This window comes from Pyrus communis, chromosome 1 (assembly GCF_041283825.1).
Source record: "Pyrus communis isolate YQ-2024b chromosome 1, ASM4128382v1, whole genome shotgun sequence".
In the NCBI taxonomy this organism is placed as follows: Eukaryota; Viridiplantae; Streptophyta; class Magnoliopsida; order Rosales; family Rosaceae; genus Pyrus; species Pyrus communis.
Window position 1 is genome coordinate 11296313 of NC_142565.1, and position 14920 is coordinate 11311232.

Genomic DNA, 14920 nt, shown 5'->3' on the forward strand with positions numbered 1-14920 from the left:
GTCTCTTTTTGAAATGTTTAAAAAGTGTTGTCTTAACAAAAAATTAAGTATTAAAAGTATATTTTATGTATAATTTTTTCTAAAATTTTACTCTTACTCTTTTCTTTTTATTATAAGCGATATTCAATTATAATCTATATTATGGAGGAGGGAAGTGTTTGAACCCGAGACATATAGAGTTGAATAAAAATGTCATAATCATCAAGATAATTCATCACTTGCAATAGTCTCTAATATTATTAAATTAGAGACGAAGTATAACAATATCATCATGTTATCTTACGAATTCAATTATTATATAACATGTAAATAAGTGTATATTAATATTACATACAAAAATAAAACCTATAATTCACACATATTATAGTACGTTAATTGATATTGAACAATACTAATAATTTCGTCACACTTTACAACTTTTCCAGGATATTTTTCTTTGTTTGTTAGTTATGAATGGTTATCATCAATCATCAAGCCATGTTGCATGATCCTTGCATGTGTGGTTGACTTCATTAAAAAAAAAATAAAAAACAAAACAAAACAAAACAAAACAAAAATTAGAAAAAAAAACAGAAAACAAAATAAACAGTTATTTTCATGATCCTCCAACTTGGTATGCGAGTGCCTCGTGTAAAGAAATCTAGCATTGGAGGAAGCTGCAGGGGCATGAACCATGCTGTTTTCCATAAGTCCAAAGCCTTACATTCTATAGCCATTACTATACAATATAATTCATTCCCTCCTATAAATACACAAAATTCCATTAACATTCTTAATTACAACACAGAAGTGTAATTAAGCCACCAATAGAATTTGCAGAGATGGATGCAGTGCAGGTTGTGAAAAGTTCATCACCTCCTTCCCATGAAGGAATTCATATTGCGAGGGCAGCAATAAGGCTTCTAGCAATATTTGTAGTGTTTCTGGGGACTCTTTTAATTTGGCTCATGATGCCTACCAATACATATCGGCAAATTTGGCTGCCTCAAATCAGACTAAAGGCTAGCTCAAGTACCTATTTGGGAGCTGAAGGTTCCATTAATCTTGATTAACTTTTTGAATGCTTTTAGTTAAATTTGTAATAAGAAGGTTTTCTAATTATTTTTTGGATATAATGTTGCTATGCAGGTGGAACAATTCTGGTGTACACATTTCCCATTTTGTTCATTGCGGTGTTGGGTTGTTTATATCTTCATCTGGGAAAGAAGTTGAATAACCATGAACTGAAAAGGTGCGTGGCATATGTGAATTAGGGATAATGTTTTTTTTTTTTTTTTTTTTAACCATATAGTCTTGTAACATGAGATGTTTATGTCATTGGACTGTGAAGTGAGAATACGTTAATTTTTGTTTGAGTGTGATTCATATTTAAGTCTAACAACGTAAGTTACTTATTTGACAATAGAACACAACTCCGAAAATGAGCTGGGATCTTAAATATATACTCTCAACCCACATCTCGACATACATCCTTGGCATAATGTATTGTCTCTTTCTTGTTGGATTTTGCCACTATCTGGTAGCATATGATGTTTATATTGATATAGTAGATTGATTTTTGCTCGAGTGTCGATTCAGATTCATATGGTGCGACATAAGTATTTATTTGACAAAAGAAAATTAGCGTACGTAGCATAATATTAACATTTTTGTAGTTGGATTTCGATTATCAGCAGCAGCAGCAGCAGTGGAACAAAGAAGAATCGGTTTGCTGTATGGAAACAACCTATGCTGGTGAAAGGCCCCTTAGGAATTGTTTCTGGGATAGAGCTGGCCTTTTTCGTGATGTTCATTACACTCCTGGTGTGGTCTTTGTCAACATATTTGCACAACAGGTTTAAGAACATCACCACACAATCAGCAGCAAAACACCACGAACAAGTGTAAGATCATTCTCCTAATAATACCCTAAAAATAAAGGGCATGCTGTGATTTGGAAAACGATTTTCACATATCTTTCTCCTCGATCTGCACACCTTAGTCTACTGATTTAGTTTTTAGTTTGTTTTTATCAATTTAAAAACTAAAAATAAACAAAATACAAAAGAAAAAAAAAAAAGTGCGAAAATCATTTTCCAAACTGAATTGTGATAAAATTTGAGATTGACTAAATAAAATAGCACAAGTAATTAGGATTAATCAATTTTGTGTCTGATAATTATGGCAGATGGGAATCTAAATTGGATAGTGCAGCATTGGTGCTAGGGCTTGTGGGGAACATATGCCTTGCATTTCTCTTCTTTCCTGTGGCACGTGGCTCTTCGGTTCTGGCACTGTTTGGTCTCACCTCTGAAGGTAGCATCAAGTACCATATCTGGCTTGGACACATAGTCCTGGCATTCCTCACTGCTCATGGCCTTTGTTACATCATTTACTGGGCTGCTACTGAACAAATTTCCCAGGTAACCAGTCAACTATTTTTATTCAGTTGATTTGAATATGTAATGTTGTGTGGAAATCTAAGAGAAATTTCAAATGAAAACTTTTGAGTTGATTGATTGGGAACTAGATTTATAGCCATGCAGGTTTGTTTTTCATGCATATAAAAACATATATTATTCTGGAAAAAGATTTCAGAAAACAAGAAAACAAACAACTAAACAACAAAAAGAGATCTTAAATTGGAGTATTGTATTTGTCACAAAATGGGACAGTTGGACCCATTTTCGTGAGAAATGATTCAAGAGAGCGAACTCATAACACAGCTTTTTGATGCATTTAAAAAAAACAAAATTGACTTGGTACCCTATAATTATGTAAGGACCTTCCACAATACATAGTTTAATGCGAGTTCTCTCTAATAATTGTGTGACCATTTACTCTCGTTTTCACCCTCTCAAATGGTTGATCATTTATTTATGAGATTAAAATCATGAGTTTAATATATTGAATTCAATAATTAAAATCACTCTTATGCTTTCCGACTAAATTAGAAACATAATAAAAAAAAAAAATTCACCCCATTGTAAAAGGCCTAAATGCGTTCTTTTTCTTTAAAGCTATATTTTGTTTAAAAAGTATAAAATAGAAAGTACATGAAGTTATGAGAAATGAAAATAGATTTTCGCACTCTCATTTTCCTTTTTTATAATACTCTTTTGTTACACTACATACATACTCCCTTCTTGACTGTGACTGATGTGTTAATGTTTTTTTTTTTTTTTTTTTTAATGCAGATGGTAATATGGGATAAGGTTGGCGTTTCAAATGTAGCTGGAGAGCTGGCTTTGCTCTCTGGACTGATCATGTGGGCGACTGCCATCCCTCGCATTAGACGTAAAATGTTTGAGCTCTTCTTCTACACTCATTACCTTTACATCCTCTTCATGTTCTTCTTTATCCTTCACGTTGGCATCGCCTATGCTTGCATTGCGCTCCCCAGTTTCTACCTCTTCTTGGTTGATCGTTACCTAAGATTCTTACAATCCCGAACAAGCACGCGATTAATCTTTGCACGTATTTTGCCATGCGAAACCCTAGAGCTCAACTTGGCCAAGACCCCAGGTAACACTTTGGAAGTACTTATACATTGCTTTCTAGACTGACATAACAATGAAAACTTTCATTTGATTGTAAGATTCAGATTAACAGTCTTATGGCATAACATATTAGACTATTCCTCTAAAAGAAAATTACGTAATATATAATTACTGACATATGAGAAAATGATCAGTGTATGCCTAAAATGATTAATTATGACTTATTACAAGAAACTAATGATTTTTGTTTTTATGTTTTTTGTATTGGCAGGGCTGAAATATAATCCAACAAGCGTCATGTTCATAAACGTTCCTAGTATTTCTAAGATGCAGTGGCATCCTTTTACTGTTACTTCCAACAGTAGCTTGGAACCAGAAAAGATTAGCATCGTCGTCAAAGGTGAAGGAAGTTGGAGCAAGAAGCTATACCAAATGCTTTCATCCCCTTCTCCAACCGATCGGATTGAGGTCGCCGTTGAAGGGCCTTATGGACCTGCTTCAACACATTTTCTAAGGTTTGCACCATAACGAAACAAATAGTTCCCTCATTAGTATTAATACGATGTATCCTATTCTCAACTTAATCACCTTTTAAAGTTTCAAGTGTCGATCTTTACCAGAATTAGTATTTAATAAATTAATCTAACCTTAGTACCTTAATGTGACAAACATTAATGGATGATATCTTTTTGTAGGCATGAAACCCTTGTAATGGTGAGTGGAGGCAGCGGAATTACCCCATTCATCTCCATAATCCGAGAGCTCCTCCTGCTGAGCACATCATTCAGCTGCAAAGTTCCGAAAGTGGTCTTAATCTGTGCATTTAAAAACTCTTTGGACCTCACCATGCTAGACCTAACTCTTCCAATGTCCAGCACCTCAATCGACTTGTCCAACCTGAATCTCCAAATCGAGGCTTACGTGACAAGAGAGACAGAACCAAAAACAGATGGGTCGAAGCCTGTTAGATCCATATGGTTCAAACCAAATGCAACTGATGCACCTGTATCACCAATTTTGGGCACAAACCACTGGCTCTGGCTTGCCCTCATAATCTCATCTTCCTTCGTCGTATTCCTTATCTTGATCGGGATCATTACGCGCTACTACATTTACCCTATTGATCACAATTCGAACACGATATTTTCGTATTCTCTAAGAGCTGTGCTTAACATATTGGTGATATGTGTTTCCATAGCCTCAACAGCTAGTGGAGCAGTTTTATGGAACAAGAAAAAGAACGCTATGGAAAATAAGCAGATTCAGAACATGGAAGGGCCATCTCCAATGGGGACACCACAGTCACTGTATTACAATGCTGATAGAGAGTTGGAAAGCCTTCCCCAACAGTCTCTTGCACAAGCAACAAATGTGCACTATGGTGAAAGACCAGACCTCAAGAGTAAGTCATCAGATTGTCACACTTGCATACTTAAAAACAAATTAACCTTTTTTTTTTATTTTTACTAGACGATATTATGACCTAGTTTAATTTACGGAGAAGGGGACTCGAACTTTGGTGCACAAAGGACGAGCACACTACCTGACCAACTGACCTAACTCACATCTGCTTTAGTTTAACTATTTTAAGTTTTGGTTTTGCAGAGGTGATATTTGAGTGCAAAGGATCAAGCATTGGAGTTCTTGCGAGTGGTCCGAAGAAAATGAGGCATGAAGTTGCAACCATTTGTTCGTCGGGTTTGGCAGAAAATCTGCATTTTGAGTCCATTAGTTTTAGCTGGTGATCGACTCAAATCATCTATGCATACAATAAAAGTATAGGTAAACCTTGTATGGTGGGGTGGGTTTGTTTCACATGTTCTTTTAATTTTCTGAGATTTCACTACTGTGATCATTAATGTGTAAAGTGGCAGTATAGCAATAAAAAATTGTTCTGGTTTTGTAATTGGGCTCTTTCTTCCTTACTTGAAGTATATCTTTTGAATGTTAAAGAATAGAAAGTCACCACTTACACAACATGTACAGCATTTGACCCATAAAACTCAACCCTGATTAAATTAACTGCAAATTGAGGATATCTTAAATCTGCAAGAGCCTTATAGCGCAAGTGGTTAAAAGAATTTATCCTTTCATTTGAGATTTTATGTTCGATTTCTTCTCCCCCACCATTGCTTGTATCAAACAACAAAATCTTGTACTAGTTTAAAATACCTGTGAGACATCTAGTTTCACAGATAATGCCCCATAATATAGTTTAAATGGGCGAAACTTTTCGAGAATCAAGAGCCAAGGAAAGATGGTTGAACAATATTTACGCTCAATAGTTAATATAAAAGGCTTCATTGTTTTTTTTTTTCGGGAAAAAAAAAAAAATTCCTTCATTTTCTTCCACTAAATTTCTTGGCTACTTCAATTTGTGAATTCTTTTTACTCAGAGAGCTTATAGCTCAAGTGATTAAGGGTATTTTAATTTAAGAATTCAGTATTTACCTCCAAACCAGAGATCATGTGTTTGATTCCCCATCTCTAATGTCGCCTTCCTAAATGACTTCAATCAACTTTTATGCAACAAACTTGTAGCTCAAACGATAACCGGGAGAGGTCATTCACATCCACACCAGTGGTCTAGCGTTCCCCTTCCCTAGTTTTCTGGGTTCGATTCCTCCCTTCCCAATGTCACTTTGTATAAAGGAGAAAAAGGCCAACATTCCCTTCAATATTTTCAACTACTAAATATTTTGCATCACTTATTCGAAACGGTGCAAAATTTTGAGAGGAAACGAATCTGCTTAAATATGCAAAAAAACTGGTCATGTAGCTCGTACAAACAGCCTTTATAATACTACCCGAAAAGTAATTATACAAAATGTGACAAGTGAAGAAAACAAAAGGCTGAGCATAAGTTCCCAGCTCTCTACAAGAATATCAAATTCCCAGTAATTTGTTTATTGTAATAAATAAAAAAATTGTATCTGAGTGGACCTTCGATGTTGCCTCAGTTCCCTTTTCAGCAGTGTGAGTCAGTTGCTTGTTGATCTTTACATGATCCGACGGACATTCATTATTTCGCAAACAGAAATGTTCATGGAAAAACGACTGAACGAGCACCATTTGTTGCCAAGCAGGATACAGGATTTACAGGTCCAACTATAACCTCATTTCTCTTCAAAAGTTTCAGTGGATGAAAGTCTCTCGTCCAAATCTCCCAGTAGATCATGGGATTCAGTAAATGCAGGATGTGACTGAAAAGCATATATCAATAGAGGACAACATTAATCTAGAGACACACGAAGGAAAGGAATGTGGACGCTGGTTTTTTGGTCGAATGTGGACACGGCTTAAAGCAATAAATACCTGCAGGGTGATGCTATATGCTTTCCACAACCGCATGTCGTGCTGGAAGAGATCGAATAGAACCTGTGCAAATTTCACAAAATAAATGCCTGGTCAGACAACATGTAAGTTTCAAGATTTTCTACTCTGGAACAGAGAGGCAAATGCAGAAGTGATAAAGCACTGGTTGTTTCATTTAAACCGCATTTTCACTCACAACAAAAACTGTGCAAGACTCGTAATTATACCGAGGAAAGTTCTAATTAATCTTTCTAAGGAAAAAACTTACGTCAAAAGTGAAAGGAAAAGATAAGAAACTGAAGCAGAATAATAATCTGTTCAATATCTTACAAGTATATAGCAGGCAGCAGTCCGGTACCATCTACGTTGGAAGCATTCCTCAAACAACCTGAAAATTGAAAGCAGAAAACATTGTTAATTTAAAATCTGACAGCAGCACACTGAATAAAACATTAAAATGTAAAACTTTAATTACAGGTCAGTTAGCCAATTACATATCAAGTGGATCATATGAAGGAGCAACCACTGAATGTTTGTGAGGCAGTAGGTCAGCAGTTGGTATTTATGATGGTATAAACCTATCCAAAGAAAGTTCAAAGATCCTTAAATCAAATTCATTTTCCAGGGTTCTGTAATTTGTGGAGGTTTTCCTTTTCTAAAGGAAAAAATTAAAAACAGCATCCATGGTCTCTGAAATAGACATCAGATAAAGGACATTTCAAATATGAAGTTGACTTTCATTACTAAAATTTCACTTTCATGCATGACAATGATGCAAGACTTCTGTATTGCATCAGTATCCTTGTTACAGAAGTTCTAGGTATATTTGTTTTATACACAGCAAATGAAAAGCAATGTTATTTCAAATCAAAAGGCAAAAGAAAAGAAAATAATATAACAAGAGGAGCAAAGAAAAAGTACTCTGTTGATCTCCCAGCAGCAGAGAACAAATCCGCCCAATGTCGACATCAGTTTTTCTTGCGACACTGACGACCACATCAAAATATTCTGGAAATTTTCTGAGCAAATCACAGGTCTTCTCTAAGAGTGTTGGACTCTTTGCAAATCTAGGGACAGAGTTCTGATTCTTGTTTACATTTTTCCTGGAAATAGGCATACACAGTAACTAACATATAGATGGAATAATTACATATAAAAGTAGAATTGACTACTGACAATTTAGAGTGGAATTTGAACTTCAGAATGTGATCATGCACGAAGAAATGATGAACGAATTGCAAAAGGAACGCAGAGTTTATCCTGATTATGATATTTGATTAGTACAGGACACCAGTGGGAACACCCAAGTACCCGAATTCACTAAAACACCAAGAACAATTCATTTCTCAATTATCAATCATCTCAGTTTACCAAGTTCAATGCAGATATGATTTTGTTTTCCCTAATTAGGCATTCCTGGATATTTTCACATCCAAAACATAACAGATACTAATTTATTTCCCTCATTAGACATATCCGGATATATCTGCATCAAACACAGTAAAGAGAAGCCACTCCAGACAATGAGAAAAATGAGGCTTTTCTGCTGATAACTGGGCCAACCTTAAAGCTTTCTCGCTTTTGTCCCTCTAGCAGACAGAAACAAAACAACCAGGAAGAATGTTTCAAAACCAAGCACAGGACCATATGCATCACACTCAAGCTTGTCAAAAGAATATTTCATTGGTACTGACCATGTAACAAACATACAACTCCAATACTCCTATGGCCTTTAAACTTGATATAACTACAAGTCTCTAGGCACTGACCATGTACGGATCATGTAGATTTCATAAAGTCTACCCAATTGCCTAGTTTGTTAACACATGATCAGTATTGCAAAGCAAGCACAGATCACACACCCATTACAACCTATTTGCAGATGCATATATTACACAATAAAACAAATCAGATTCAAGCCACCTTTTACTACACAAGAAAATCATGGCAAAGACCATGTAGATATCATAAAGTCTACCCAATTGCCTACCTTGTTAACACACAATCAGTATTGCAAAGCAAGCATAGATCACACGCCCTTTACAACCTATTTGCAGATTATGATTTGCAGATGCATATATTACACAATAAAACAAACCAGATTCAAACCACCTTTTACTACACAAGAAAATCATGGCAAAGGCTAGTAGCCTGTGAGTCCAGAACTCAAGGTAACCTCTGTAAGATGAGATCCAATATGATAAGCACCTTCCACTCGAAATCAAAGAAATAAAAAACAATTAGTACCTGAATAAGGTGCCTCAGAAGGCAATGCAGTATAGTTTGAGCTTGAGGAGTTGGCTCAAAACATGGAAATTCTGTGCTGGCAGAAAATGACATTCTCTGGGAAACGCCAACAACAACACCAGCATTTGGAAGAAGTCCCAGAGGATATACCTCACGATCAAATTCAAGTTCTGGATCCAACTACAAAATTATGCTGAGTCATTTAACCAATCAGAGTAAAAAGACAGGCCAAAATATATCAAGTTCCACTAAGCTTTAAGGGAAGACAAGTTATCAAATATAAAAGTCTTCAAAGTAAGGCCATACAAACAGACATTGAAACGGCGTGTAAAGACACAATATACAGAACCTCCCAGAAAAAGAATATAAGCATACAACTTTAATGAAACATAAAAATTTACACCATCTGCTCAATGAGAAACACACTGTTTCTTGAATGCATACATACCTGTAAGAAATCCTCCTGCTTAAAAGGGTCAACCCCCAGAGATGGATACCAAACCTGTAAAAATACACTTCCAACCAGAATAAATATCATAGTACAAACTACTGTGCTTAGAGCACAAAATGGTAAAGCTATACACAATATCATATCAAAGTCGTACTATGAAACCTCAGCAGTCCATTACCTGCATTCCTTGGTGGCCGTAATCTAACCTTGAAACTTCGTCAATATGATTTGTTTTCTCCTCTGATTGACCACATGTAACCCAAAATAATTAAATAGAATCAGTAAGCTTCCTCTCACGTCCATCATCCAAATCAAGAAGTGAAAGCTCCCCATTAACCCTCTGTATCAAACACCTAGAAAAACATGCATTCATTCAGAGGCATGTGTCTGCTGATAGATCTCTACAGACTACATTTTGGAGAGCACATACCTCGCAGGCTCCTTTGATAAAGGATCTGAATTAGAAATGTGATTGTTTGAAATGCCCTCTCTTGGAAGCTGATCAGGTACAAAACGCATTGCTGCAGGATGGCTCTTTGCAGTCATAATTGAGAGTTCTTGTACTGTAGAAAGCTGTTTGTCATTTTATCACTTAAAACGCATGAAGAATAATTTTCACTAAATTATTCTCATTTAGTGTGCAAATTAAATCACAAGTGCTCAACTATCTGTAAATACTACCATATTCTATAAAGTTAGAATTATTACAAAAAAAGCTAGCAAACATTCCATTACCTGTAAATTTGGAGTGGTGAAAGGTGTCAATTCACCAAAGAACTTGACATGGAATATGTGTACATCAAATAGGCGATATGTGACAAGTATATACTCTTGATAGACATCCATCACCATTGGTTTAGCCAGCAATGGTTTTCGACAAAGTAGCGAGCTCTGATCAAGATGATATCTTGGATAGAAAAGCAATTCGTACCTGCAATTTTACATCAGTTTGACCCTTATGAATATCCAACAGTACATAATAAAACAACTAAAAATTCAATTTTACCAACAGAAAGGATAGAATGCAGACTTAAAATTCTAGACATAAACTGGACTAAAAGTATGAATGGCATAATAGTGTAGGTGCCTAGGCATTTAACCACCAAATCAAACTATGACATTGCTGAAGACAAAAACTATCGGAGGGTAAACTAATATGGGTAGGAATCTCACGTGTTAGAAGAATCAATGCAGTTGCAGACAACAACAATCTTCCCATCCATAACAAACCTTTGCACTGAATCTTTTGTTCCTGAGTAATGTCTCCAAACACTCGCCACTTCTTCCATCGTATATCATATATGATTAACGCACGGAGACCAGCAACTGTCAAGTACATTCCATCCTTGCTAGCAGCTACATGTTGAACTGGCCAATTGTGGGAGATATAAGAAACCTGAACCAAAATTAAAAGAGAAGAAAAAGAAAATTAAACACTCATCAGAAACAACTTCAGATGAGAATAACATATCAAGTATGTGATGTAAAGACATAACTGGAAGGTTAAGATGTAGCATTTTAAGTTCATCAGTATCTTCAGACTGCACAACAAGCAATCGATCATCACCACATATCACTTGACGAACATATGTCATTCCTGAGACTCCTCTGTTAAGGCAACATTTTCCAAAGGAAAATGCAAGAACCCTCTCCAAAAATCGTTCTTCAATAGCATAAAGCCTATATCTATATTCATCCTACTGCATCAGTGAGGTGCCAGTCATCAAAGGTTCATATTTACATTCGTGGATTGGCTTAACCATTGGAGAAGATACTGAACTTAAACCTATTTGACGGATTGTTGACATCAAACGACAACCAGAGACAGACCAAACTGTAAGTCCTCTTAACTTCCACCCAACTACAAAAGCAGAATTATCAGGTGTCCACGCAATGCAACTGACAGGTCCAGTGTCTTCCATTGAGTATCTGAAAATAAGAATGCCGGGTCATATATCATACATTTTTAGATCTGAAATTTACAACATAATTCAAGTTTTGAACTGTTTGGTAAATAACCGCGGCCAGAATAATTGAAAATTTGAAAATATCTGGCCCTGATAAGTTGAAACTCAAATCTACCAAAATACAGTTTACTCAGATCCCACACTTACCCCCAGTCATAAAGAGAGACGGATCGAATCAGTGATGCAGATTCTGCAAGGTCATATAACTCCACAAGCCCTCTTTTGGTACCAACAGCAAGGATTTGTTGCTCTGATGCTACTGAAGCACATACAGCATCACCAACCCCCAACCTTTTCTCAGCTTTAATATAGATTCAACATGTTTTAAACCTTTCTTACTTATAGAACATGACACTAATTGTCCATCAGAATACAACACAAATAGAAACCTCAATGGAAGGCAAAGCTCTAGCTGGATAATAGCAGACTTCCGGGAGATGCCAATCGTTCCTTGAACCCCTTTAGAAGCAACACCATTATCTAAGGAATGTGGTGACGGGATAACTTCACTGCCATCACGTGGAAATGGATCAAGTTCGAAAGTCCCATAGAACTGTACATGAAAGGAAAATCTCACTCAACAACTTGGTCAACAAGAGGATAATATATCAGCTCCCTACAGAAAGACATTAGATAGACTACAGTAAGAACAGCTTATGCATATCAATATTTTCTTTTACCTCTCCTTTCCAGGGGATACTATATAGTCCTACATTAGAAAGTCCAACTAGTATATGTTTGCTATCGCTTACAATATTGCTCCTGAAAAAGAAAAGCCACATTAGAAGAAAAACAGTTATAGCAACAGTAAGAATATCTTGCAAGATTGCTTAATTTGAAAAAGAAATAAATAAATGGATTCACGTGCTGTCCTAGGAACATTACATACCCAAAAATAAATGCAAAATTAAATGTAACTCTGAGAAATAAAGTCAGAACGAATATGAAACTCAAGAACTGAAAAATAAATTTATTTACAATACAAGTTCAGCATGTTAGAACATATTCCCATTGGCACAAAATCTTGTTTATTATAAATACTTTTGTTTGGGGAGTACAGAGTGAAAGGTGTTAACTGTATTCAAGCATCTAGAACCTGCCTGAGGTTATTTAGTTGCGGTTAGTTAAAATGTCTATGAAATATCCGACTCATTTCATTTGATCAACACCTAAATCCTTTAAAATTTGGTGAATAAACTATATGGACTCAAAATTTTATATGTTATCCAAAGGCAACGACACTTCCATATTAAAACTCCAGTTTTCTAAACATATTCAGGAGAATACTTACACTGCCAAGTCATTTTCTGCAAATGGCACCTCCTCACTGAGAAGAAGAGATATAGAAGCAAGAAACAAACCAGAGGGTTGCTTCCCTCCTAGTTGTATTTTTTTTTTCTCAGTAAACTGGACCTTGAAAAGGTGAAGAAAGAAAGACGATGTCTGCCAACAAAAACAAAAACAAACATCTACAATAAGTTGAAACAACTACATGTAGTTTTAAAGTTCAATGTGGACAACGAAAAAATAGCACATAAAATCACATTTCTCTCACAAATCACTCTTCATGCCTCTTCTCACGACAATTATCCTTTCAGATCATAATCAATAATTCTTCACCTTAAAAGATTCATTTAAACAACAAATAACAGAGGACAAAAGTAAAGTGCACTTATGACAAAACATATTTCGGAAATGGGATTAACAGTTCAAAATATACTCAAACTTCTACTGAAATTTATTGACTTTAGGTAAAATTTGATGTCCACCAAATTGACATTGATCAGTTAAACCATTTTGCATTCATTTCCTCTTATATGGTTAAGTGTGGACATGCAAACTCAAGTTACTCAACAAATCCCAGTCACTGCACAAGTAGTGATGACCATGAAGGAGCTACCCTTGCATGCATAAATAGACACGTTGTATAACTTGTTCATGCATTTGCATACACACTTACATAAGAAAGAACATGAATTTGGTATAAAGTACCTACAAAACTAAGATTACATGCAAAATCAATGAAATACTTACAAGAACGGCAATCAATTTGGCATCAAGGCTCCAAACAGCTTGCAAATTCTCACCTTCCCTCTGCACTGAATCTGAATCCCTCCTGTACTTCCCCAGTCTAACTTTATGCTGAATCCCACCAGTCCAAATACACAGAATAAAATGTCAAACACCTTACTAACAAAACCCACATCAAACAAAAGCTCAAATATATACCCACGCACATACATCATTCATATATAGTTGCATAAGTGCATGCATGTACCTGCCAAATTCACAACACCCACATCAACAAATAACAAAATACACCAAACCCCCAGAAACCCATCTCAATTAAACAAATGCACTCTGCCCATTTGATCACTGCACATTCATATCTCCCTAACACCAACATCAATTTCCAAAACCCACAAATACTCATCAAAGTACAAAGCAAACACAGGCGAACCCACATCACGAATTACATAAAACACACACATACATATAAATAAAAAATAAAATAGAAGTATACCTGAGAAGAGCTCCAGAGCTCAAGGTGAGAGGGAGAGATGACAAGCAGCAAGCGATTGATGACCTTGAAGTATATGATCTTTTGGGAAGAAGGGCATTGACCCTGTTCGAGTGGGATGACATGCGGCCATCCATATGCCATATACATCTTCTTCTTCCTCCTCTTTATTCTTCTTCTTCTTCTATATCTCTGGATTGAATTGCCAATTCTCTGACTTTTGTGTTCGGCTTTCGTGTAATTTGCAAGAGATATAAGAACGTTAGGGACTGGATCAAAGTGGGATTAGAGTATGTGAGCGAGATCTGAATGCATGGCTTCACCCGTTTCAGGTGTATGGATCTCGACAGAAGAACAAGTTTAAAGCAATTAGTATTTTTTTTTTTTTTTTTTCCATTTTTCCTGTGTTTTTATTTCTTTGTTTTCATTTTATCAACGAATACGACCCTGATTAATATGTCGTTTTCTAGTCCCATTTTTGAATGCTTAAAACAACGGATTTTTCTACTCTTCTATCAAATAACAAGAGTTGAAGAAATTTCAATCAGGAACACATTTAGGTATATTAAGTATAATAATACAATTGATTGAAAAAAAATTCAAGTTTTTGACCAATTGTATTATTACATTTTGTGTATCAAGCCATATTCATAACACACTGAAAATCTTTCTAAGAGCCCGAGTCTTTGATTGAACATATGTTCCTTACTCATTATTCCCTCGAATCGGAATATTTTGTCTATTTCCTCAATGAATTTTTGGACTCTACAGTCGATTTGTTTCCTAAACTTTTTTTAATTAATGTTTTCATTAGTATTATATTTAACAGCATTTATCTTCCTTTTTTTTGTTAAAAAAAATTCACATATCAGTCATTATTTATTTTTAGAAAAAAGAACGTTTGAATTTCATTAAAAGGAATTTATTTGAACCTATACAA

General features: G+C 35.5%; 1 protein-coding gene and 1 pseudogene across 3 annotated transcripts; one reads left to right on the plus strand and one right to left on the minus strand.

Moving 5' to 3' along the window:
• Positions 1 to 780: 780 nt before the first annotated feature.
• Positions 781 to 5385, plus strand: LOC137719451 (ferric reduction oxidase 2-like). 2 transcript variants are annotated; one of them, XM_088681574.1, is made up of 8 exons: positions 781 to 1032; positions 1129 to 1231; positions 1674 to 1883; positions 2168 to 2402; positions 3177 to 3504; positions 3751 to 3994; positions 4175 to 4881; positions 5085 to 5385. In XM_088681574.1, exons 1-8 carry the CDS (start codon positions 822 to 824, stop codon positions 5222 to 5224), a joined length of 2178 nt encoding a protein of 725 aa, XP_088537700.1. In that variant the 5' UTR covers positions 781 to 821; the 3' UTR covers positions 5225 to 5385. The 2 variants fall into 2 exon arrangements, with proteins under 2 accessions (XP_088537700.1, XP_088537724.1); XM_088681598.1 differs by having other exon boundaries at positions 785 to 1032; positions 1677 to 1883.
• A 2525-nt stretch (positions 5386 to 7910) lies between these two features.
• On the minus strand, positions 7911 to 14392 carry LOC137720778 (uncharacterized; annotated as a pseudogene). Its single transcript, XR_015964352.1, has 14 exons — positions 13984 to 14392; positions 13701 to 13737; positions 13494 to 13601; positions 12751 to 12902; positions 12140 to 12221; positions 11607 to 12012; positions 10989 to 11421; positions 10666 to 10888; positions 10228 to 10423; positions 9923 to 10065; positions 9671 to 9845; positions 9490 to 9543; positions 9042 to 9221; positions 7911 to 8383 (listed from the first exon to the last, which is right to left on the minus strand). The product of XR_015964352.1 is annotated as an uncharacterized LOC137720778 (transcript).
• Between the last annotated feature and the right edge of the window lie 528 nt (positions 14393 to 14920).

What these genes read in the sequence shown, in the direction of transcription:
- LOC137719451 (XM_088681574.1), top strand. Translation starts at nt 822, where the DNA reads ATGGATGCAGTGCAGGTTGTGAAAAGTTCATCACCTCCTTCCCATGAA. An exon ending in AATAACCATGAACTGAAAAG is followed by an intron (nt 1,232 to 1,673) that starts GTGCGTGGCATA and finishes TTCGATTATCAG; the next exon opens with CAGCAGCAGCAGCAGTGGAA. An exon ending in CAACTTGGCCAAGACCCCAG is followed by an intron (nt 3,505 to 3,750) that starts GTAACACTTTGG and finishes TTGTATTGGCAG; the next exon opens with GGCTGAAATATAATCCAACA.